Below are 27,060 nucleotides of genomic sequence, written 5' to 3'. Positions count from 1 at the left end.
AAAAAATTCTACAAAAATGAGCACAGATTTTACAAAGTGTTCTAAATAAAACATCCAAATGCCAAATAGCCCTAGTTTTTATGACATCACTAATGATCAAGAAAATGTATACTAATGCATCACATATTCCACATAACGGTAACAAAAACAAACACACATCCACATCCACACACAAGCATACATAAAAAAGAAATAGTGCTGGTGGGGATGCACAGCGATTGGCTGATACATAAAATGCAAATGATGCTGCTAAAAATGTAAAATGATGTATAGTTCTGGAAAACTGGAACTTTCTATTAATATGAAAATAATCACTCAGCAGTCATACCCTTGGAAGTTATAATTGCCTGCACTTATCTCCCAGACAACATGAAGAGAAATATTTATAACAACTTTATTGAAAATAACCAAAAATAGGATAAAGCCTAAATATCCATTCAGAAAGGATAATTAAATTTGGTACACTCATAAAATGGAATACTATACAACAATAGAAAGTAACAAGTTTCACTATAGCAATCACATGAATTCATCTCATAGATATAATTTTGAATAAAATAAGCCACCACAAAGGGTACGTATTACATGACTTAATTAGTATTAAAACTAGAAACTAATTTGTAGTACCAGATGTGAATAAATGATGAACTCTGAAAGTCACTGACTAGCAGTGGCATGAAGGCTTCTTATGAGTTGTTGGCAATGCCACATATTTTGATATAAGTTGTAGGTTACAAAAGTTCTGTGCTGTCCTTAAGAAGCACAGTTACTCAAACAAGTGCTTTTTCTGGGGTCACTGACTACATGAACAGTTTGAATCACGTCCAAATCAGCATGCCAGAACTCTCCTGATAGACCAACCTTTAGCAGTCTCATGAAAAGAATACTGCACCACCCAATGGAGCAAGCAGTCTGTTTTCTAGGCCACTACCCTAGAATTGGGGCCACTTTAAAGACCCTTGGCATCTCTATAGGCAGTATTCCTGGAGCTCTATGGGCCTTAATCACATTTAATTATGAATGAAACAATACTAAGGTCAAAGTCTTTTTTTTTTTCTGTTCCAAGATTCTGTAGTTGAGAAACATAATCTCCTTTCCCTAGACTAAAACAAATATCTCTGAGACACCTTGTATTAGCCTTTTCTCAAAAAGATGCTTGAAACCCTCTCCCGAATCTGCTTAGTCCTCACTCCATAGATAACAGGATTAAGTGCAGGTGGAACAACAACATATAGATTAGCCAGGAGAATGTGAATGTATATGGGGACATTCCTGCCAAACCGGTGGGTCATGAAGGAGAAAAATGCTGGAGTGAAGAAGACTAGAATAACACAGATATGGGAGCCACAGGTATTAAGGGCTTTTCTTCTGGCCTCCCGAGAAGGAAGGCAGAAGACAGCTCGGAGTATTCTCACATAGGAGATGATGATCAGAATCACATCAACGAGCACCATGGATATGAGAATCAATCCAAATATCATGTTCACCTTTATGTTGGCACAGGCAAGTCGAGCGATTCCCATGTGCTCACAGTAAGTGTGGGGGATTATATGGTTTCCACAGAAGGGAAGCCTCAAGATGAGAAACACCAGAGGGATAACCAAAATGAAATTAACACCAAACACCACAATGAGGGTGAAACCAATAGTTCTGTTAGTGAGAATCAGACTATACCGCAAAGGATTGCAGATGGCAACATAGCGGTCAAAGGCCATGGCAACCAGCACGACAGTCTCCATAGCAGTGAATATATGAATGAAGAACATCTGGGTGACACAACCCCCAAAGCTAATTTCCCTTAAATTAAACCAGAATATGCCCAACATCTTAGGTATGGTGGATGTAGACAGACCCAGGTCAATGCAGGCTAACATAGCCAAGAAGTAAAACATGGGCTGATGAAGACTTTGCTCATTCTTGATCACAAACAGGATAGTGCTGTTCCCCACAAGGGCAATCAAATATACAGAACAGAAAGGAAATCCAATCCAAATATGCATCTCTTCAAGGCCTGGTACTCCCAGCAGGAGGAAAGAGGAGGGGTGGAAGTCAGTGGCATTTGAAGGGAACATCTTCTCCCTGTTCTCTTGGAATCCCAGAGAAGATAAAAAATGATCAAATAAATTTAAAAAGTCAAACCATCTCAAAGAAAATAATATAATAAATTGTGAGCACTAATCAGTAGGAAATTGTGAAGGAGATTATATGCTAGCTTTTGAAGTATGGATTCATTCAAATCTTCAAAAACAATAATTTTGCTAAGTTTAGAAAGCAAAGCCTTTTATTTCATATTACTAGTTCAGGAATGAGACAGTAGCTAAATAAACAACAAATACATACATGTATACATGTGTATACATATGTATGTATATATATAGTGCACATATATATTTATATATACACATGTACAGTAGGTAGATGGTAGAAAAATAAATGCTTTGAAGTAAAACAAAACATGACAAGTAGATGAAGTTGGTGTCACTTTAAATTTATCATGACGGAAGTCCTCTCTAACAAAGTGACATATAAGAGGTTACATGAATGCAGTATGAGGATGATTCAGCTTAATGTTAGTAATGAACATTAAAGACCTTTGACATGGGATGGCACTTCAGTTTGAATTCTAGAAAGAAAAAATTTTAGAGCTGTGGAGTGTATGCTGAAAGTAATAATCATTGTTCTCTAACAAGGTTATGAATTAATGGCTTTAGGAAAGTCAGTAACTCTCTCTGGGGGGTGAAAAAGCAGGTTTGTGAGGAGGAGTAAAGAAGAAATTGAATTCTCCCTCCTTGTTTAATTTTCTTCTTCTGTTATAAGTGGCTGGTGTGGCAAATTGTAGCTAGGGGTATCTTTGCTTGGGAGGTTCTCTGAACACCTCAGCTAAGTGAGACTCACTTAGTATGATGCACAGACCAAGAAAGTCATTAAATTCAATGTTTTCTTTCTTTCTTTTCTTTTTTATAAATCAAGCTTTCTATTGAAACATCTGTAGAAACTGGCTAAAGATTCTAGATAGGAAGGACAAGAATGTGTCTTATTTAAAATATCCTTTTTGGTCTATGCTTTAAAGAAAAACTGAGATTAACAAAAAACCAAGTGGAAGACTTTACCCTACCCCTACCAAAAATATTCCAACAACACCTACCTTATGCTTCTCTGTTCCTTACAGCTCCAGGCCTATTCAGGGGATCATTGTTTGTCAGTCTTTGGCAGAACTCATGTTCCTCATGTCAGGCAATTCCTTACTCCTAGAGCCCAGCCTTGAGCAGCACCACCTGCCTTAGCCATGTCCGTGATTCATATGCATGATCCTTTAAGGATCAGATTACAGCAACCACTCCCCACCTGACTTTATATAATTGTCATAACTATAGAGAAAATGTATACTTGTGCTGCAATTATCTCCCAACCCCCAGCCCATCTCACACAGAACCATTAATCCCTAGGGTCTAGAAGGTCCCTCTTCTGAAAAAAAAAAAATAGTTAATCCTCCTGTGACTATATTTTTGCACCATGAGGTCTATGGTTACCACCTTCATTATTAGTGTCCACTCTACCCAGTTCCACAGACTCTATCCCTAAATTTGGTCTAGCAGCATTAAACTTTTAAAAGCTGTTGGCTTTGATTTACAAAAACAGAAGGAAGATGATATAGTTAGAATGTATGATGTAGCCTGGAATAATAATGAATATAAAAATGCCAATGCCATGGCTTGTAAACACGGTACTGAATTTCTGTGAGCAGGAGTCCAGGCCTTCTGGAGTACACATGCCAAATCTTCTAGAATTGTGCTAATTCATGGAATTTCGTGGAGATTGGAGCAGTAATAGGCTTTTTACTATACACACTCTGAGCTCACAGTGATCTAGGATTCCCTCCCCCTGGGATCCAACATAATTGTGACTGAAAGTAGCAGCCTTAGTCTGCCATATTGGTATTCAGATTTCAGACGTGCCTTCTCATGATGTCTAAACTCCTTGTCCCTTTTTGTTGAGATGACCAACATATATTACATTCCCAGAGTCTAGATTACACCATGGATGAGTAGATTTACCCAACCAGGACAAAAGAGTGGTGTAAAGAGGCTAGAAATCTTCCCACATGTGAGTAGATACAGGTAAATAAATGCAAAATGGAAATTTGAGAAGTCAGTGAACATGGAAAAATAGTTTAGGAGGAAGAAATAGCAGAGAACAAAATAATTTACTGCCGAAGATGGTGAAGGAGTAGGTGGACATGGAGTACATCTCTCTCCATGGTACATCAGGAATTCCCCTTCACACACAGAAGTGCATGCAGAACACCAGTTGAGAGCAGATAGGAGTACCTGACCAGTGGAAAAGAATATATAGACCAAAGTAGGATGAAGGAACTAGGGGGAAAAACAGGAGTGTTAGTAGGACTGGACCCGCTCTCAGCAGGTGGGAGAACTGAAGCAGGGGTCTGATAACCACATTGTGGCAATCCTCTGAGTCAGAAGAGAAACATTTAAGGCTGAGAGTGAAACAGCTGATCTGTGGCAGCCTAAATGGAATGAGAATCAGACAGTCCTTGCTGCAGCCATACCCACTCCACTCAGGGATGCAAGTTCTCTAGAAGGCACAGCGGCTGAGAGCTGGAGTTTAGGGATTGTGCAGCAATCCCAGGGTGGTGGCTGCTGCTGACTGCAGAGAGACAGATCGAGGGGATGTGAGGGAGGAGATTGTGGTGGGAAATGCCTGTGGAGGAAAGCCAGGTAGCCACAGAAGCAAGGCAATACTGCTGAGTCACGCATAGGGGTGGAGTCATCCCCATAGACTCTCCTTGCACGCCAGCATTGGCAGCTGAACAGTAGAGAAGCTGGCCCATCAAACACCTGACGCATTGAACTACAGGGTACAACCCCACCCATGGTGCCTTTTTAACTACCTGAAGCACTGATCCCCTTTGTGTGCCTGACCTATTGAACGACAGAGAAGGACACCAGGGCAAGGGAGCCCTCTAAATGCCTGAACAGGTAGATCTATGGAGAAAGACTGGCCAAAGAGGCCTTCTGATCATCAGCTACAAGAGGCTCGAAAAAAGACTCTGATAGGGCCACAACTCCTGTGGCAGAGGCAGTCCATGTCCCCTGCACACTTGGCACCACCAGGGTCCCTGCAAGCCAAGCAGCTAGCCACCTTCACGTTCAGCCCTCACTGGGGCAGAGTTGCCACAGGCAAAAAAAGTCTTGCATCTATGGGTCACTTTGGTTATGTCTGGTTCTTTTTGACTCTGTGAACTGTGGCCTGCCAGGCTTCTCTGTCCGGGGGGTTCTCCAGGCAAGAATGCTGGAGTGTATTGGCCAATACTGGTTGTCATACCCTTCTAGAGTACTGTATTTCCTGCTGCCCTAGACATCGACTCCCCTGAGTACCTGCTGCTGCCAGTACCCCCGCCACCCACGCAACTGCACCACCTCCACTCCTGGCCTTCACTTGGGCAAACTCAAGTCCTCCAGGGCAGCCTCAGGAGCAAAGCCAGTGGACAACCCTGATGTAGAGGTGGAAATAAAACCACAGTTGAAAGCCAGGGGCAGTGTGACTAAGGAAGATGACTCAAAACCTTCCAAACAGCTGTACAAGCTAATTAAATCTACACAATCAATGAGGCAGATGCTGTGTCTGTGGAATATATAAAAGGACACTGAGAGCTCCCACAAAAGAAAACACACTAGTTCTGATAGCTGTGGACATTGGAGGCAAGAACACACAGAAGTAGGGCTGGATTAGAATCTGAGCATCTCCCCACAGCAGATCCAGAGACCAGCACAGTGTTGGAGGGCATCCTGGGGAGGTGAGGTGGACTGTGACTCCCAGCGAGGGAAAATACTCTGACAGCAGTAACTCAAAAAAAAATTTTATTATTCTTATGTTTTGACTTGTTCTGTAGATTCTTTTGGATTTTTTTCTCTTTTCCCCCCATCCTCCCACCTTGTTTTAGTTGTCGATTTTATTGACGCTATGAAAACTAATTAATTTTTTTTCCCCTCAGTCACATTTTTTATTGTCATTATAAACCTCTGCCTCTGCACTGGGCTTTTGAAGTTCTGTGAAGTTTGCCTTTTTTTCTTCCTTTTTTCCCTCTTCTTTTTTTAATTTTAAATTTTAATTTTTTAAACCTACTATTATTTTTTCTACATTTATTTATTTGTTTGCTTTTCCTAATGTTCTTTTCCCCTTCCAGATAGTCTTCAATGCATATAAATCTTCTTTATCTACCTCTATTTAACTTTGCATATATACTCTTTCTTTCTTTTCTTTGTTTCCTTTCCTCTTAACATATTTGTTAATTTTGTTTTCATTGCTTTATTCCCCACTTGGCACCTTGCTTTAGTTTTGTTTTTTGATTTGTGCTTTAATTAGTTTTGTTCTTAACTGGTAGATATAATTTTTGGTTTCCTTTGTTTGCTGGGTCAAGCTATTGTACTTTATTTTTGTTGGACTGTTTTGATTTTGCTTATGGGTGTATATGTATACGTGTATAATCCACTATTCTAATTCCACTATTGCTTGCCTGATTTTGTAACTGCCATTTGTCTGGGGTTCATCTTTGGTTTCTCGTTTTTAGTTATTTGTTTTAATCTCACTTAACACCATAACAAAAACACTTGTGGGATATTCATTCCTGACCAGAGGTTGAGCCCTGAGCCTTTGGACTGGGAGCACTGACTCCAAGACCCTAGGTTACCAAAGAACTAACCCTGGGGAGTATCAAATAGTGAGAACTCACACGAAGGAAACCACTTGAATACAAGACCTGGCATCACCCAACCACCAGTAGCACCCTGTGCAGGACGACTCATCTAAACAAAAAGCAAAGCAAAAGTACAAACCCAATCATCAGCAGTCAGGATTACCACCTCACTCAGCCTTGCCCATCAGACGAAAAACAAACGAAAACAAAAACTCAGCACAAATCTCACCCAATAGTAAGCTTACACAAACCACTGGACTATTCTTAGCAGGGCAGAAACCAAAAGGAAGAAAGAATACAAACTTGAAGCTTGGGAAAAGGAGACCTCAAACACAAAAAAGTTAAAAAAATAATAATAATGAATAGACAGAGAAATATTACACAAATGAAGGAAAAAACCAGAAACCCAGAAGTCTAAATAAATAAAGAGGAAATAAGCAAACTTCCTGAAAAAGAATTTAGAATCATAATAGTAAAGTTGATCAGAAATCTTGAAAGGAAAAGGGAGAAAACGCAAGAATCAATTAACAAAGACCTAGAAGAATTAAAGAATAAACCTACAGAGACAAACAACAATTACTGAAATTACAAATATTCTAGAAGGAATCAATAGCAGAATACCTGAAGCAGAAGAACAAATCAGTGAGCTGGAAGATAAAATGGTGGAAATAACTTCTGAAGAGAAGAATAAAATAAAAAGAATGAAAAGAACTGAGGACAGTCTCAGAGACCTCTGAGACACTATGAAATTCACCAACATTCAAATTATAGGGGTCCCGGGAGAAGAAGAGAAAAAGGGTATGATAAAATTTTTGAAGAGATTATGGTTGAAAATTTCCCCAACATGGAAAAAGAAGTAGTCAATGAAGTCCAAGAGGCACAAAGAGTCCCATACAGGATAAACCCAAGGAGAAACACTCCAAGACACATACTAATCAAACTAACAAAGACTAAACACAAAGAAAGAATATTAAAAACAGCAAGGGAGAAGCAACAAATAACATATAAGGGAAACCCCATACGTTTAACAGCTGATCTTTTCAGCAGAAACTCAGCAGACCAGAAGGCAAAGGCAGGATATATTTATATATATAAGTAATGAAAGGGAAAGATCTACAACCAAGATTACTGTACCTGGCAAGGATCTCATTAAAAATGATGGAGAAGTAAAAAGCTCTTCAGATAAGCAAACGTTAAGAGAATTCAGTACCACCAAATCAGCTTTATAACAAATGTTAAAGGGACTTCTATAGTCAAGAAATACAAAAGAAGAAAAAGATCTACAAAATCAACCCCAAATAACTAAGAAAATGGCAATAGGAACTTATATATCAATAATTACTTTTAATCTAAATGGGTTAATTGCTCCAACCAAAAGACACAGACTGGTTAGATGGATGCAAAAACAAGATCCTTATATATGCTGTCTACAAGAAACCCACTTCAGACTTAAAGACACATATAGACTGAAAGTGAGAGGATGGAAAATGTGTATTCCATGCAAATGGGAAGCAAAAGAAAGGTGGAGTAGCAATCCTCATATCAGATAAAATAGACCTTAAAATAATGAAGATTATAAGAGATAAGGAAGGACACTGCATAATGATCAAGGGATCAATCCAAGAGGAAGACATAAAAATTGTAAATATCTATGCATCCAACATAGGAGCACCTCAATACATAAGAAAAACACTAACAGACATAAAAGGAGAAATCGACAGTAACATTATAATCATAGGAGACTTTAACTTCCCACTCACACCAATGGACAGATCATCAAAGCAGAAAATTAATAAGGAAACACAAGTCTTAAATGATACATTAAATGAGATGGCTCTCATTGATATCTTCAGGACATTCCATTCAAATGCAGATGAATACACCTTCTTCTCAAGGGCACATGGAACATTCTCCAGGATGGACCACTTCTTGGGTCACAAATCAAGCATCAGTAAATTTAAGAAAACTGAAATTGTATCAAGCATCTTCCCTGACCACAATGCTATGAGACTAGATTTTAATTACAAGAAAAAAACTGTAAGAAACACAAACACATGGAAATTAACAATGCATTTCTTTTTTTAAATTAAGTTATTTTAATTAGAGACTAATTACTTTACAATATTGTAGTGGTTTTGCCATACATTGACATGAATCAGCCATGGGTGTACATGTGTTCCCTATCCTGAAACCCCCTCCTACCACCCTACCCATCCCAACCCTCTGGGTCATCCCAGTGCACCAGCCCTGAGCACCCTGTCTTATGCATCAAACCTGGACTGGCGATCTGTTTCACATATGGTAATATACATGTTTCAATGTTATTCTCTCAAATCATTCCACCCTCGTCTTCTCCCACAGAATCCAAAAGACTTTTCTATACCTCTGTGTCTCTTTTGCTGTCTCACATATAGGGTTATTGTTGCCATCTTTCTAAATTCCATATATATGCATTAGTATACTGTATTGGTGTTTTCTTTCTGGCTTACTTCACTATGTATAATAGGCTCCAGTTTCATCCACCTCATTAGAACTGATTCAAATGTATTCTTTTTAATGGCTGAGTAATATTCCATTGTGTATATGTACCACAACTTTCTTATCCATTCATCTGCTGGTGGACATCTAGGTTGCTTCCATGTCCTGTCTATTAAAAACAGTGCTGCAATGAACATTTGGGTACATGTGTCTCTTTCAATTCTGTTTTCCTCTGTGTGTATGCCCAGCAGTGAGATTGCTGGGTCATATGGCAGTTCTATTTCCAGTTTTTTAAGGAATCTCCACACTGTTCTCCATAGTGGCTGTAATAACCAACAGGTTACTGAAGAAATCCAAAGGGAAATAAAAAAATTTTTCTGAAAACAAATGACAGTGAAAACACGACACTCAAAACCTATGGAATGCAGTAAAAGCAGTTCTAAGAACAAAGTTTATAGCAGTACAATCCTACCTCAAGAACAAGAAAAACATTGAAGAAACAACCTAACTTTACACCAAAAACAACTGAAAAAAGAGGAACAAAAAAGCCCCAAAATTAGAAGGAAAGAAATCATAAAGATCTGAGCAGATATAAATGAAAGGGAGTGAAAGAAACAATAGTAAAGATTAATAAAATTAAAAGTTGGTTCTTTCAGAAGATAAAATTGACAAACCTTAGCCAAACTCATCAAGAAAAAAAGAGAGGAGAATCAGATCAACAAAATTAGAATTGAAAAGGAGAGGTTACAACAGACAATGCAGAAATGCAAAGGATTATAAGAGACCATTATGAACAACTATACGGTAATAAAATGGATAACTTGGAAGAAACAAACAGATTCTCAGAAAAGTTCAATCTTCCAGGACTGAACCAGGAGGAAATAGAAATTATGAACAACATAATTTCATTACAATCACTGAAATTGAAGCTGTGATCAAAAATCTCCCAAGAAACAAAAGCCCAGGAGAAGAGAATTCTGTCAAACATTTAGTGAAGAGTTAATGCCTATCCACTAAAACTCTTTCAAAAAATTGCAGAGGAAGGGACACTTCCAAACTCATTCTATGAGGCCACCATCACCCTGATACCAAAAGCAGACAAAGACACCACAGAAAAAGAAAACTACAGGCCAGTATCACTGATGAACATAAATGCAAAATTCCTCAACAGAATTTTAGCAAACAGAATTCAGCAACACATGAAAAAGCTCATACAACATGATCAAGTTGGGTGTATTCCACGGATGCAAGGATTCTTCAATATACACAAATCAATCAATGAGATACACCATATTAACAAATTGAAAGATAAAAAACATGATAATCTCAATAGATGCAGAAAAAGCCTTTGACAAAATTCAGCACCCATTTATGATTAAAACTTCGAAAAATGGGCATAAAAGGAACCTACCTTAGCATAGTAAAGGCCATATGTGATAAGCCTCCAGTTCAGCTCAGTGACTCAGTCACGTCTGACTCTTTGTGACCCCATGGACTGCTGCACACCAGGCTTCCCTGTCCATCACCAACTCCTGGAGCTTACTCAAACTCATGTCCATTGAATCGGTGATGCCATTCAACCATCTCATCTTTGGTCATTCCCTTCTCTTCCCACCTTCAATCTTTCCTAGCATCAGGGTCTTTTCAAGTGAGTCAGTTCTTCACATACAGCAATCATTATTCTCAGTGATGAAAAACTGAAAGCATTCCCCCTAAGATCAGGAACAAGACAAGGATTTCTGCTTTCACCACTATTATTCAGCATAGTTCTATAAGTCCTAGCTATAGCAATCAGAGAAGAAAAATAAATAAAAAGAATCCAGATGGAAAAGAAGAAGTAAAACTCTCACTGTTTGCAGAGGACGTGATACTGTACATAGAAAACCATAAAATAGTATCATAAAATTATGAGAGCTAATCAGTGAATTTAGCAAAATTGCAGGATACAAGATCAATGCACAGAAATCACTTGCATTTCTATATACAAACAATGAAAAATCAGAAAGAGAAATTAAGGAATCAATCTCATTCACCAGTGCAACAAAAAGAATTAAATATCTAGGAATAAACTTACCTAAGGAGACAAAAGAACTGCACACAGAAACTTATAAGACACTAGTGAAAGAAATCAAACATAGCATAAACAGATGGAGAGGTATTCCATGTTCCTGGGCAGGAAGAATTAATACTGTGAAAATGACTTTACTACCAAATGCTATCTACAGATTCAATGAGATCCCTACTGAATAACCAACAGCATTTTTCATAGAACAAGAACAAAAAATTTCACAGTTCATTTGGAAACATGAAAGACCCCGAATAGTCAAAGTAGTCTTGAGAAAGAAGAATGGAGCTGCAGGAACCAATCTTCCTGACTTCAGATTATACTACAAAGCTACAGTCATCGAGACAGCATGGTACTGGCTCAAAAACAGAAATGTAGACCAATGGAACAAGATAGAAAGTTCAGAAATAAACCCATGCACCTATGGGTACCTTATTTTTTACAAAGGAGGTGAGAATATAAAGTGGGGCACAGAAAGCCACTTCAATAAATGGTGGTGGGAAAACTGGACAGCTACATGTAAAAGAATGAAATTAGAACATTTTCTAACACCATACAAAAAGATAAACTCAAAATGGATTAAAGACCTAAATGTAAGACCAGAAACTATAAGACTCTTAGAGTAAAACACAGGCAGAACACTCGATGACATAAATCAAAACAAGATCCTCTATGACCCACCTCCAATAGTAACATAAGTAAAAGCAAAAATAAACAAATGGGACCCAAATAAATTGAAAAGCTTTTGCATAGAAAAGGAAACTTTAAGCAAGGTGAAAAGGAAACTCTCAGGATGGGAGAAAATAATAGCAAATGAAACAACTGGCAAAAGATTAATTTCCAAAATATACAAGCAGCTCATACACCTCAATACCAGAAAAACAAACAACCTGGTCAAAAAGTGGGGAAAAGACCTAAACAGACATTTCTCCAAAGAAGGCATACAGATGGTTAACAAACACATGAAAAGTTGCTCAACATCACTCATGAGAAATGAAAATCAAAACTACAATGAGATATCACCTTACACTTGCCAGAATGGTCATCATCCAAAAGTCTACAAACAATAAATGCTGGAGAGGGTGTGGAGAAAAAGGAACACTCTTGCACTGTTTGTGGGAATGTAAATTGATACAGCCACTATAGAAGACAGTGTGGAGATTCCTTAAAAAAAACTAGGAATAAAACCACCATATGACCCAGCAATCCCACTCCTAGGCATATACCCTGAGGAAACCAAAACTGAAAAAGACACATGTATCCCATTGTTCATTGCAGCACTATTTACAATAGCTAGAACATGGAAGCAACCTAAACGCCCATCAACAGATGAATGGGTAAAGAGTGTATATTCCATATACACAATGGAATATTACTCAGCCATAAAAAGAACATATTTGAGGCAGTTCTGATGAGGTGGATGAACCTAGAACCTATTATGCAGAGTGAAGTAAGTCAGAAAGAGAAAGATAAATATCATAAATCACTACAGATGGTGATTGCAGCCATGGAATTAAAAGATGTTTACTCCTTGGAAGGAAAGCTATGACCAACATAGACAGCATATTAAAAAGCAGAGTCATTACTTTGTCAAAAAAGGTTCATCTAGTCAAGGCTATGGTTTTTCCAGTGGTCATGTATGGATGTGAGAGTTTGACTGTAAAGAAAGCTGAGCGCCAAAGAATTGATGCTTTTGAACTATGGTGTTGCAGAAGACTCTTGAGAGTCCTTTGAACTGCAAGGAGATCCAACCAGTCCATCCTAACGGAGATCAGTCCTGCTTGTTCATTGGTAGGACTGAGTTTGAAGATGAAACTCCAATACTTTGGCCACCTGATGTGAAGAGTTGATTTATTTGAAAAGACCCTGATGCTGGGAAAGATTGAGGGTAGGAGGAAAAGGGGACGACAGAGGATAAGATGGTTGGATGACATCACCGACTCAATGGACCTGGGTTTGGGTGGACTCTGAAGTTGGTGATGGACAGGGAGGCCTGGCATGCTGTGGTTCATAGGGTCGCAAAGAGTCAGACACGACTGAGCGACTGAACTGAACTGAATGCATATATACCGAATTTATAAAAATGTTACTGAAGAATTTACAGGCCAGCAATGGAGAAACAGACATAGAGAACAGACTTATGGACATGGAGAGATGGGAGAAGAAGGTGAGATGTATGGAAAGAGTAACATGGTAACTTACATTACCATATGTAAAATAGATAGCCAATGGGAATTTGCTGTATGTCTCAGGAAACTCAAACAGGGCCTCTGTATCAACCTAGAGGGGTGGGATGGGGAGGGGGATGAGAAGGAGGTTCAAAGGGGGGATACATGTATACCTATGACTGATTCATGTTGAGGTTTAACAGAAAACAACACATTTCTGTAAAGCAATTATCCTTCATTTAAAAAATAAATAAATTAAAAAAAATACTGCCTTATGTGATGGGGAGAACTGTGAGCATGATCCACTGTCTCAGCATTTAGTATTGAACTGATGACTCATCCATCAACAGATTGCATAGTATTCACTAGGAGACAAACTGCATCTCTGAGTGTCCAACATTCAGGAACCCTGAAAGATGAACACTTGTTTATCAGTCTAATCAGTCAGACCAAGGAGGCCTCTCCTTGTCATGCCTAATTCCATCAGAAACCTAGGCCATTTAAATCCATAAATCTGAGAGTCTGTTCTTTAACATTGTTGAAGATGACACTGGTGAATACTAAATAATATACTCATGAAAACTGCCAAGGAACTATTTACAAGGAACAGCTTTATGCAGGTTATCTATATCATTAAGCAAGTGGTTCATTTCATTCTTCAGGGGAAGTAGGTACTAGGCACATGAAACTTGTCATTGTGTTGATTTTTTTAGTGTTCTCTTGCTGCCAGAACTGTGGAAGATACAAGCCATGAAATAATAAGCAAAGGTTTAGGATAGCCTAATAATAAAGAATTATCTGTTCACATGCTTGAATTGGTATACATTGGAATCTACAGTTGGAAGTCAGTGTCTCTGATTTGTCATTAAAATCATCAGATAACTCCAGGGTGCCAGGGGGACCTTCAGCATGTAATACTTTCATCTATGGAATAACCGATTAACAATTCTAACCTCATAAGGTTGGTGTACAAGTTTTTAATCTTCATTGTCCTCATCTTCCTAATGATTTACATTCTCTCTTAACATCCTTTATATTCTAATAATTAAGTGATCAATGCATGAGCACCAAACTTTCCAACAATCATGAGAACTTCTATATCTCAATAATTTTGCCATAACACAGGGTTAGGAATACAATAAATCTCAGCAATTTTGTTCCCAGTTAGTTTAGTGAGCTTACTTGGTTCCCATTGGAATCACTGACTTAATGATGGAGGGGGGTGGAACAAGATGGGGAAATCATTATCAAGTGATTACATATACCCACACTGTTAGCCTCTGTCTTCCTGTTCCCACTTAATGAAGGTGAATGACATCCCAGCAATAATGTGCTATGAGAGAGTGACTCTCTGAGTCTCAAGAAAAAAGTCAGAGAATCTATTCATTTGTTTCACCTTGCTATAGCAAAGAGACATGGGGAAATGTAATCAGGTGTCTCTTCTATGCATTTGGATTTTTAAATTGCATTTTATTCAGCACAATGGAATTTATTCTCTTCAACATCTAGATATTAGTTTAGCCCATCCCTCAGGGAATCTATGACATTTTGCTTGATTACCTCTAAAACCATTGAAAAAAAGGCTTTGGAAGATTGTGTCTTTTTTTTTTTTTCCATTTATTTTTATCAGTTGGAGGCTAATTACTTTACAATATTTTAGTGGTTTTCGCCATACATTGACATGAATCAGCCATGGATTTACATGTGTTCCCCATCCCAATCCCCCCTCCCACCTCCCTCCCCATCCCATCCCTCTGGGTCTTCCCAGTGCACCAGCCCTGAGCACTTGTCTCATGCATCCAACCTGGGCTGGTGATCTGTTCAAACCTTGATAGTATGCTAGTTTCAATGCTATTCTCTCAGAACATCCCACCCTCGTCTTCTCCCACAGAGTGCAAAAGTCCGTTCTGTACATCTGTGTCTCTTTTTCTGTTTTGCATATAGGGTTATAGCCGAGGACTGGATAAGGAAACTATGGTCATATACACAATGGAATATTACTCAGCCATTAAAAAGAATTCATTTGAATCAATTCTAATGAGATGGATGAAACTGGAGCCCATTATACAGAGTGAAGCAAGCCAGAAAGATAAACACCAGTACAGTATACTAATGCATATATATGGAATTTAAAAAGATGGAAGTCTCTGTTTATGAAAGATTTACCCCTGGGAAGTCACAAGTATTGGAAAACAAGTTCAAGTAACCTTGAAATCTTTATTGGGTAGATTACTTATCTCCACTTGGCTTATTTCTTCTTAAAGGGTTTTACCTTGTGCCTTTGTTTGGAACATACTGTTTATTGCCTCATTTTGCCTAATTCTTGTTTATTTGTACATCTTTTGTCGGTCAGTTACTTAAAAAACAAACAAACAAACAATCAAACAAAAAACCCACATTTTTTCATCATGGACAAGTAGACTTATTTGGGGGATGTGCTATGGGGCCCAGCAGCACAGTCCCCTCTGGTCAACAGAGCTAGAGACTTAGGGACGTCTCTACGAGGCTAGTATGGGCTCTTCTGTTTTGGGGCCAACTCTTCTGTTTTGGGGCATTTTTTCCTGCATCAGTGGTTGCCAGGCCCTACCACTGGTGGGCAAACTTGTTCCTGGAACAATTGATTATGGGACCAGGGCTCTTGGAGCTAGTGCTGGCCCGCTGGTTAGAGCATAAGTATTTGTTGACCATGCTCTCATTCCAGCTCTAAATTTGAGTGTTAATGCCACTTCAAGCAGATTATTCTTATCTCTTAAGTGGTTCTTTGGTCTCTACTCAATGGTTCTCTTTCACTAAGTACACCTTTAACTGACCAGAGGATTGGCTCCCTGAACTAACTGTGCCAGACACCTCCTTGACCAGGCCTATAGGAGGAAAATGTATTTACTGGAAGACATTTGTGGAGAAAGGAGTATTAGCAGTTGTGCAGATTTTTCCTTGTCAATTGTAATCCAGGGTCGTATTCAGATGTCTTGTAGGGCCAGATGTCAGATTCTAGGAGAATAAAACCTGATCCTTGAGTTGGGAACTTCAAATTATATTGAATCACCAGTCCCTTGGAATCCATTGGGATATAAAAAAGCATGAGGGGCTAGAAAATTAGCTTCTGACTTTATTCTAACATCTCACATTCTTTATTTGGGGGAATGATAATTAGAATTATTCGGGGATCAGGGTACAAATAATGCTGATACAACAGTGTATCCTGTTAAAAACCTGGCCACTCACCTATTTCTGCTTCTCAGTAGTCAGGATGTGAGAGTCAAACACTTCCCTGGCATGACCCAAGGGCTTGCAGACACCTGATCCACCACCTCAGGATGCTACATGTATCAGCAAGTTTGAGCACTTCTCAGTGACCATTTTCCCTGATGATGTATTATGTGTCAGCTATATTTCTAGGAGGTCTGCATGGAGAGAATTCTTCAAGTTAACTTTTACTTTTAACTCCTACTTTAATTGTAGATCTCAAACTTCCTTTATAACCCGCAATATCTGTATTTTCTATGATGCAAAGTCTTCTGGAAATTATTTTAATTTTAGTCTATATGACTTTCCAGTTGATGAATTTAGATTAGTATTTTGTAGAGTAGCAGTTATTTATTCTTCCATCTAACAAATATTTATTTAGTACCTGTATGTTGTAAGAATCATTCCACTGAACACAACAATGATGCATTTATAGTGACTTTTTCCCCTACTATTCAACAACTTCTGTGCTTGATACTAAAGTCCCTGCTCAAAAAATTATTTTCCTGTTTATCTGACATGAAGTTAATTTCTTAACATTGATTTTATTTACGTTTTATACCTTTTTTCTTTTTAACATTTATTATAAAGTTTAGAAAAATGTAGGTTGTCAACTGAGCACTATTCTAATTGTTGTATACCAATGAAATGGCTTTCAAAAGAAATGAGAAAACATGCACAAACTGACGTCCGTGATAGTAAGTATAATTTATAAGCTCATATGTTAACTTTTTACTTATATTTTTAATTAGTTATCTTTTTTTAACCTCTAAATTGAAGCACGATTGACATTAAAAAATGCTATGCATACTTAATTTCTATGACTTAATGAGTTTGGGGATAAATATATACCCATGAAACTATCACAACAATAATGCAATAAGCATATCCATCACTTCTAAAATTTTCCTTTCGGCCTTTGTCTTTGTTCCTTCCTCCCTTCCTTACTTTCTTCCTTTCTTCTGTCCTTTCTTCCGTTGCTTTCTTTTTTTCTTAGTTTCATTCAACAAATGTGCTGAAGCTTTGCTAAAGCTATGCCAAAGACATAAGTCTTTTCAACTTATGGTGCTAGAATAATTAGATAGTCATACACACAAACCAGCAAAACAAAGAAATAAGAATGCAAACTTTCATCCTTACCTTACATTATTTAAAAAATTATGCAAAGTATCACAAAAATAAATGTGAAATATACTATAAAATGTCTAAAAGAAATCATAGAGAAAAAGTTAGAGACCTTGAGTTTGGCAAAGTTTTTGAAATTACACTATAAAAACAAAATAATGAGCCATTAAATCTGGTTCATTCAAATAAAAATAAATTGTTCTTCAAATATTATTGTTTCCAAAAGAAAGGCAAGGCTTAGATTGAGACAAAGCATTTGAAAAATCTATCCAGGATACAAGGTTTGTATTCAGAATATAAAAAGAACTTTGCAAGTTAATAATAAGGAGGCAAATAGCCCAGTTTAAAAGTAACAAAATATTTAAACAGATATTTCAAAAGCAAAGGTATACAGATGACAAGCAGAGATAAAGATACTCAACATCTTTAGCCATTAGGTAAATGCTAAAATAAAAAACAGTAAAATGCCAACACACTCTTACTAAAATGACTAAAAAAGTAATAATAATAAAGCTGACCATACTAAATGTTTGTGAGAATGTGAGGATTGTGGATCCACATTGTGTGGATGTGGAACAAGTAGAACTTTTGTACACTACTTGTGGGAATGTAACAGAGAAATATTCTGGAATAAATTTAACAGTGGGTTTTTTTTTTTTGCTTTTTAAAAAAAAAAAGTTTCATGTATATCTGCTATTCTACTGTTAGGTATTTATTCAAGAGAAATGAAAATACATCCCTGACCAAAGACTTGCATATGAATGTTCATAAAATCTTTTTTGTAATATACTGGACTATATTGTAAATAAACTGGAAGCAAACCAAATGTCCAACAACAGATAAATGGATAAGCAAATTTTCATGTATCCATGAAATAGAATACCACTCAGCAGGAAAAATATTTACATAATTAACCCAAACAATAACTTGATAAAACTCAAAGTGACTGTGAGTGAAAACAACCAGACTAAAAAGAGCATTCAGTAATATTTCACTTATAAAACATTTAAGAATTTTATACAGCTAATCTATAGTGACAGAAAGGATGTCAGTGGTGTCAGGTTTGGACAATGCATGGATCACTAAGGTGTACAGGGAATTTTGAAAATGATGATATGTTAATTAACTTGACTGTAGTGATAGCTTCATGTGTGTATATATATGTAGCAATGCTTTGTTTTTATTAGTCTTTGTACTAAAAATTCATAAGACACAAGGTATTTAAAGATGTTTATGGTATGTATGAATAAATGAATAGCAGCATTGAACTTTATTCCTTAATAAATAATACATTTTCTAGTTTAATGAAAATCTACAATTCAAGAGGCAGTGGTTTCACTATACATTATCAATATTTTTTATTAACTGGCATGCTGCCTTTTCTCAGTTTTATCTACTAGTGGAGAAATTTTTGCTTAGGGACAAAATTCCTATATTTCTTCCAAATAGCATCAAATTCAGTAATAGGACTAATGGAAAGGCTAGTGATAGTGTTATTAGATTTAATTAAATTGATTTGTGGGTCTTTTTAAAAGGAAAGGTTCTCAGCTTTATATATAAGGTTCTAGAGAAGTATAAGAATGATCTGTTAACATTCATGGTTTGAAAAATGAATAGATGCTGTCAAATCACGTATACACAGCCTGGTACAAATGTCTTCATCTATGAAGATGTTTTCCTCTCATTTTGTTGGGATTTTCTTTCATCTCTTTCTTCAGTGCTCTTTTGCTAAAAAAGGTTTGATCATTCCTTCCTGTATTTGCTTAGTCTTTATTCCATAGATAATAAAATTCAGAGTAGGTGGCATAAACAGGTATATGTTAGCCACAAAAGTGTGAATGCTGTGAGAGATTGTATGACTCCCAAATCAGTGGGTACAAAAGGTGAAGAAGGCTGGGACATAGGTAATTATGATGGCACAGATGTGGGCAGTGCAGGTCCTGAAGTTCTGCTGAGCCTCTGCTGAGGACAGGCTGACCACTGCCTTGAGGATCATGGTGTAGGAGACTGGATGCACAGATGTCAAAGCCCCCAGTCAGGAGGGCAACCATTAGACCATAGATGGCATTGACCTTGATATTTCTGCAAGGCAACATGGCCAAAGACACGTAGTCACAGTAGGCATGGAAAATCATATTGCCTTTGCAATAGCGCAGTCTTTTGGTGAGTACTGTAAAAGGAATGACAAGTACCATGCCTCAAAGGAAGGCGAGAAAGACACCTTGGCAATGACAGAATTGGTGAGGACAGTAGCAAAGCATAGAGGGTAGCAGATGGCCACATAGCGGTCCAGGGCCATGAGCATGAGCACCCCAGATTTCATCCCTGCGAATTTATGAGGAAAGAACATCTGCACCAGGCAAGCACTGAAGCTAAGCTCTTTGAGATCAAACCAGGAAATGCAGAGAATTTTGGGTACAGTACTTTGTACACTGAACAATGTCAGTGAAGGAGAGTAAGGCTAAGAAATACTACATGGGCCAGCATAGGGACTCCCCAAGATAAACGAGATAGAGGAGCCCACAGTTCCCCAGTATAGTCACAAGGTACATGGAGCAAAATGGGAGGGAGATCAGATATGTGTACCTTCTAGCCCAGGTACCCCATTCAATATGAATGATTCTGGGGTCAGTCTAGAACAGTTGTAACCATGCATGGTGGCCAATAGCGGATATGTTACTTCAATTTTGATGCATCTCTGAAAAGAAAGAGTTTAAGAAATATATATTAATGTATTAGTTATTATTTTAACATTTTTGCATAAATCATCTCAATGATATCAATTACCCATAGACAGAAATTATTATATCATAGCTAAAAAAAATTGATACTAGTGAGGTACCATTGGCTGTAAGTCTTGGCTTTTTACCACAAAGAATGCATATATATATATATATATATATATGTATATTTGTAATTTTTCTCCTCTTAATCCCTTTAATATCTCAAATTCTATGTTATTACCTAATCATTAGTATAATTTTGACCAAAGACAATGTGTCAATTAGTGAGCATTAAGATGGTTAACAAATTCTTTACCAGAAAATTGTAAAGTGAGTTGTAAGGATTTTTCTACTTTCTAACTGTGGGTATGGGTAAGGAGATCTGCTTACCAGCATGAGTATCAGCTGTTCTTCAGGTTCTGAGATAGAAGATTTCAAAACATTGTCAATTATATTATTGGCTATTCCCCTCTTCATAATCTAGACAGGTTGATCAGCAGTAGATAATGAAAATGGACTCATTAATAAGGGATAGCACTAATGTCTTTATGTGGCTAAAAAGTGATACTAAACCTTCAGCACAAATACACTGGCACCACATCAGAATCCACATTACTCTTTCAGGTTGCTGTTCGTCTCTTTATCTTTGAAACTAAGTCCCCCAAGAACTAAGTTCCCCTGCTGATTTTATAATTAACCTCTCTATCCAAATCTTTATTCCCTTTTTTGTCCCCCACCACTCATTCCCTTCAAGATTGAGGTGTATAAAAGAAAAGGGGGAATTGAAACCAAACAGGACCCTATGGGATGCCCCAGGTACAAGCCCTTTTTTGTCCACCTCTTGTTTGTGGAATAAAACTTTTGTCTCCTAGATCTCCCTAAGTTTCAAAGAACAGGCTCAAGCAGTTAATCATTCAAAAGGGGGTAAAAATAGGAATGAAGAAGGTGCAGTCAAACATGGAAGGAGGTAATAATAACTTAAGAGATAGGTCAAACTATGGGGTTACATCATAAGAACATAATTTTCCTTGAGGAAAGCAGATACCAACGTCTGACAAATATTCTTCAGTTTTTTTGTTTTATTTTTTAAACAAAAGCCGGTCCCCTGCCCTGTTCTCTTCCCCCATGCCCAATCAGGTGGAAACTGCTGACCTACAACATGTAGACCCTGGACTGGAGTCAAAAGATTGATGATGTTAAGTCATGAAACACCACCACCACCCTACTACCTCACCTAATCAGAAAACAGTCTATGGACTGATCACACATCGCATGAGCCTCTTTCCTAACACTCTCTTTTAAATGCTTGCTTAAAAGACATCAGGGAATTTGGGTCTTTTGACAATGAGCTGCTCATTTTTCCTTGCTTGGCACCCCTACAATAAACACTGTACTTTTCTTCATCACAACTCAGTAGATTGACTTTGCTGCATGTCAGGCAAGCAAATCCAAATTCAGTTTGGTAGCATCTTACTCTCCAGCTTTATGTCAGGCTTCTAATAATGTTAAAGAACCCTATTTGAGTCCTTTAGATCTGGCTCCAAAACTTATTACTGAGTGAGGCAAACCATGTTGCTCACTAAATACCTTTGACTTAATTGAAAATCTCAACATCCACTCCTATTTTCAGTCCTCAAGTACTTGCCTGTTATATAATCACCACATACATCTGTTTTTACACTCTTCAGGGTCAATGTCTCTATTCTAGTACTGCAGAGGCAAATATGTAAGATGAATAGCATTCAGTATTTTAGACTCTGAGTTTATAACTCCAGGGACTCCAACTCCCCTCTCATGACACCATTTACCATATAGACATTTAAGTTATATGACTGCATGGAATCCTTGGAGAATACGTCATCTCAAACTTAATGCAGGTCAATGAGCTCTAGATTTCAGAACTGTGACTTGGTGTAAAAGGCATATTACACGAATATTAGCATTGCTATGTAAATTTAGCCTAATATGTAGAGAGCTGACTAGATATATCTAAGCAGGAGAAAAGAGAATTATAATTAGAAACTAAAATTCCCAAGTCTCGTCCCAGATAAATCACATTTTGTGATCTTGAAGAAAATAAATGTGCATAGGATAAAGTTTAGGAAATGCATGTACTTTAATCATTGTATGGCAGAATTAACATACTCATGTTTACAATGGATTGTGAGTGAAATTACTGGGGAGAAGTGAACAACCTTACTGCTTTAAAAATATGGCTATAATTATTCATTGTGAAAAATATGCATTCCTAATAAATGAGTGGAGGTATACAGAATGCTGACAATAGACAATTTCCTGTCCCTCATATATTATCTTTTCCATTGCAGAACTCCAAACTCATCACTATCCTCTATCTAGAAGCAGAAGTGGGATGAGGATTAGATGAATTTTAAAAATAGCAGTACTTAAAAAAAAATTACAAGATACATAGGGACAGGAAACTTGATTTCTGAGAATAGAATAGGGCTTTCTGAAAATGGAGAAAGGAGTTAAAGAAAATTAACATCTAGTCTTCAGTTGAAAGTGATTGATCTCTAATATAATGAAATGCTAAAAGACAAATATCAACATTAAAATCTAACTGGATTCTGCAAGTGCCTTTGCAAGTGATAAATATGCTCCATTAAAATTGCAGGTTAAGGAACTTATATCAGTATGTGATGGTGTCTGTCTTTGTAAAAGAACTTTTCAAATCTCATAAATCAGCATTAACAGATGACCATTTACAACCAATTTTGATGAGTGGAAACAGTTATCTTGAGTCCTATGTAACTGCAATGTTACCAAAAAAACAGGACTCTCTTTCCTCACTAGTAGATCTGAATTACCAACAAAATGTACTGAATAACTTTTACTGTGTTTTGAATTTTTTCAGTAATAATTGTAGACATTTGTTTTCTATTTTTATAAATGACTACTTAATATTCTTGCATCTTGCTTGCAAAACCTAAATTAAGTACTATATTGCCATTTATAGAAAATGTTGCCAACTCTTGGTTTGGAAAACTATGTGGAAAAAATTTCCTTTAATTTTAGAATCCCAATTTTTTATTTCCTTTCCTCAGATGCTAATCTAATATTAGTATTTATTCTGTGCTTTCAAAAACAATCAATGCTCATTTCTTTATTCTCATTTGCATGTTATGGTGGTTTAGTCATGTCCAGCTATTTGTGACCCTATGGACAGTAGCCTGCCAGGATCCTCTGTTCACTGAATTCTCCAGACAAGAATACTGGAGTGGGCGGCCATTCTCTTCTCCAGGAGATCTTCTTGACCCAGGGACTGAACCTGGGTCTCTTGCATCACAGGCAGATTCTTTACTGTCTAAGCCACTAGGGAAACCCTACTCACATTTTATGCTTTATAATTTTTAATTTTTTGATTTATAAATTTTATTTCAAAAAGTCTTTATTTAATAGTTGTCTGAGTTGTGCCTAGTCTTTGCTAATGCAAAAATTAGGCAATGAATAATTTAGAATGAAAATTCACCTAAATTCAAGGGAATTCTTGTCTGTTAAAGAGAAAAATGAAAACTCATTGATCTAAAAAATCTCATCGTATGGAAGGCTAATAATAGTGTAGTAAGCAGTTCTCATGGGTAGGACTCTGCTTTGTTCACTAAAATATCTTGTTGGCTTGTAACAGTATGTAGTATCTCGTAGGTACACAACATCTATTTGTGGAGTGGACAAACAAATGAACTGTAGGGATGGAAAACTTTTTCCTTCTTCCCTAATAGATTCTTTGACTGGTCTAGCAATTAAACTGATATAAGACAGGCGAATAGGAGGGAAACAAATTTTGTATGTACAGGAGCCTCACAAAAATATGAAACTCAAAGGCAGTTAACCAATTGAGGCTTATATGCTATCTTGAGATTAAGAATAAGATAGAGAAAATCTTTTCTCCACTGGATATCTTTCCCTCTTTGTTATAGATTAATTGATCATAAGTGTGTAGGTCTATTACTGGGTTCTAAATTCTGTTCCTTTTGAACTGTGGTGTTGGAGAAGACTCTTGAGAGTCCCTTGGACTGCAAGGAGATCCAACCAGTCCATCCTAAAGGAGATCAGTCCTGGGTGTTCATTGGAAGGACTGATGATGAAGCTGAAACTCCAATACTTTGGCCACCTCATGCAAAGAATTGACTCATTGAAAAAGACCCTGATGCTGGGAGGGATTGGTGGCAGGAGGAGAAGGGGAGGACAGAGGGTGAGATGGCTGGATGGCATCACCGACTCGATGGGCATGAGTTTCAGTAAACTCCGGGAGTTGGTGATGGACAGGGAGGCCTGGCGAGCTGCGTTTCATGGGGTCGCAAAGAGTCGGAAACAACTGAGCGACTGAACTGAACTGAACTGACATTCTGTTCCATTGATTTATATTTCTGTTTTTGTGCCAGTATTACAGTGTTTTGGTTACTATAGCTTTGTAGTATAGCTTGAAGTCAAGAAGCATGATTCCTCCGTTCTGTTCTTTCTCAAGATTGTTTTGGCTATTTAGGGTCTTTTGTGTTTCCACACAAATTTTAAAGTTATTTGCTCTAGTTCTTTGAAAAATGCCTTTGGTATTTTGATAGGGATTGCCTTGAATCTGTGGCTTGCCTTGAGTGGTATGATTATTTTAACAATATTGATTCTTTCAATCCAAGAGTATGATACATCTTTTCATCTCTTTGTACTGTTTTCAATTTCTTTTGTTCATGTCTTATAGTTTTTCAAGTATAGGACTTTTATCTCCTCAGATAGGTTTATTCCTAGGTGCTTTATCCTTTTGATGTGATGGTAAATGAGACTGTTTCCTTAATTTCTCTTTCTTATGGTTTGTTATTAGTATATAGAAATGCAACAGATTCTCTTCAATAAGTGATGATGAGAAAATTGGATAGCTACATGTAAAAGAATTAAATTAGAACATTGTCTAACATCATATACAAAAATAAACTCAAAATTCATTAAAGATCTAAATATAAGACCAGAAATAATGAAACTTCTAGAGGAAAACATAGGCAGAACACTCTTTGACATAAATAGTAGCAATATTTTCTTTGATCTGTCTCCTAAAGCAAAAGAAATAAAAGCATTACAAAAAAAAAAAAAAAACATAGGACCTAACTGGACTTAAAAGTGTTTGCAAAGCAAAGGAAACCATTGACAAAATTAAAAGACAATCTACTGAATGGGGAAAATATTACATATGACCCATAAGGGATTAACATCCAAAATATATAAACATGTCATACAACCCAACATCCCCTTTCCACCAAAAGCATTTTAAAAAGGTCAGAAGACCCGAATAGACATTTTTTCAAAGAGGAAATGAAGATGGCCAGCAGATACATGAAACGAAGCTCAGCATTGTGAGTCATCAGGGAAATGCAAGTCAAAACTGCAATGAGATATCACTCTAACTATCAGAATGACTATCATCAAAAAGACACGAATAGCAGATATTAGTGAGCATATGAAGAAAAGGGAACCTTTGTACATTGTGTGTGGAGATATAAATTGGTTCAGTCGTTATGGAAAATTTGTAAATGAGCTCTATTGTGTTGGCTTAAAGAAAATTTAATTTTAATTCCCACATAAATGTTAAAAAAAAAAAGTGAACACAAATGAATTTCAGGTTCATGTGATCAGAGAAAGATTCAATATTATATGAAAACTGGTATTAGAGTTAGTTTAAGTTTGTTGGTTTGATTAACACTGATCTATCTGTATATATCAATATATAATATTGATAGTCATCAATATTAAGTATAATAATTTTATCATACCTAGACTTACTGTAAGTCAGTGAGATCTTATTATTTCTATTATAAAAGTTTATCAGCAAGAAAAATAACTTGGTCTGATGAAACTTCTAAGTAAACTAAATGCAAATGAAATATGAATTTTTAGGTAAACCTTTTAAGAATAGTTATGTTTTAGGTTTGTCTATCTAAAAATAGTTTCTCCAGAATTTTGGTAATTTGCAACTTTAGAGTTTTTCAAAGTTAAATAAAGTTAATTCATTGAATAACATTTATCATTTCCAAACAAGATAAAGCACTGAAATATTAATCTCTAAACAAGTCTTAAGTTTACCTACCTTTGTTTTCTTATTAGAGAAAAACTAAAGATGTTTAAGTTGGTTGCACACACATCTTGTATTACAATGAGGAAAAAGTTATACTGTGAGAAAATGAATGCTTCTTGAGGTTACAGAATATATTCATAAATTTGTCAGTTGGGAAATACTAATATGACAAACATTTCACAGTTACTTGCTTCTTGGTTTTTGTTGAAGTTTAAGGTTTTAAGATTAAAGATTGAAATATATATATAGATATATATATAATAAAATATATAATAATAACAATATTTCAGTATGCAAATAAAGTAGGATGTGTGTTTTCAGTAGAATAAGGTACAAGAAGTGGAAATGTATTTTAAGGGAAGAAAAAGTAATTTTATTCCAAATTTGGTTGTTTCTCAATGTGAAAAAAAATAAGGGAAAATCAATATGAGTACAGGAAGTTTTGTAAAATATTTGGAAAA

At 36.7% G+C, this 27,060-nt stretch overlaps 1 protein-coding gene and 1 pseudogene across 1 annotated transcript; both read right to left on the bottom strand.

The window, feature by feature from the left end:
• Positions 1-1,133: 1,133 nt before the first annotated feature.
• Positions 1,134-2,072, bottom strand: LOC136174640 (olfactory receptor 52E4-like). The gene has a single exon (XM_065944815.1). The coding sequence runs from the start codon at positions 2,070-2,072 to the stop codon at positions 1,134-1,136; it is 939 nt and encodes a 312-aa protein (XP_065800887.1).
• A 17,439-nt stretch (positions 2,073-19,511) lies between these two features.
• Positions 19,512-20,453, bottom strand: LOC136175884 (olfactory receptor 52N2-like; annotated as a pseudogene).
• Between the last annotated feature and the right edge of the window lie 6,607 nt (positions 20,454-27,060).

Source organism: Muntiacus reevesi, chromosome 9, assembly GCF_963930625.1.
Source record: "Muntiacus reevesi chromosome 9, mMunRee1.1, whole genome shotgun sequence".
NCBI classification, from domain to species: Eukaryota; Metazoa; Chordata; class Mammalia; order Artiodactyla; family Cervidae; genus Muntiacus; species Muntiacus reevesi.
The sequence above is the reverse complement of the archived record's forward strand: the minus strand, read 5'-3'. Positions and strand labels throughout refer to the sequence as shown.

Coding starts and splice junctions, on each gene's coding strand:
- LOC136174640 (XM_065944815.1), bottom strand. CDS start 2,072: ATGTTCCCTTCAAATGCCACTGACTTCCACCCCTCCTCTTTCCTCCTG.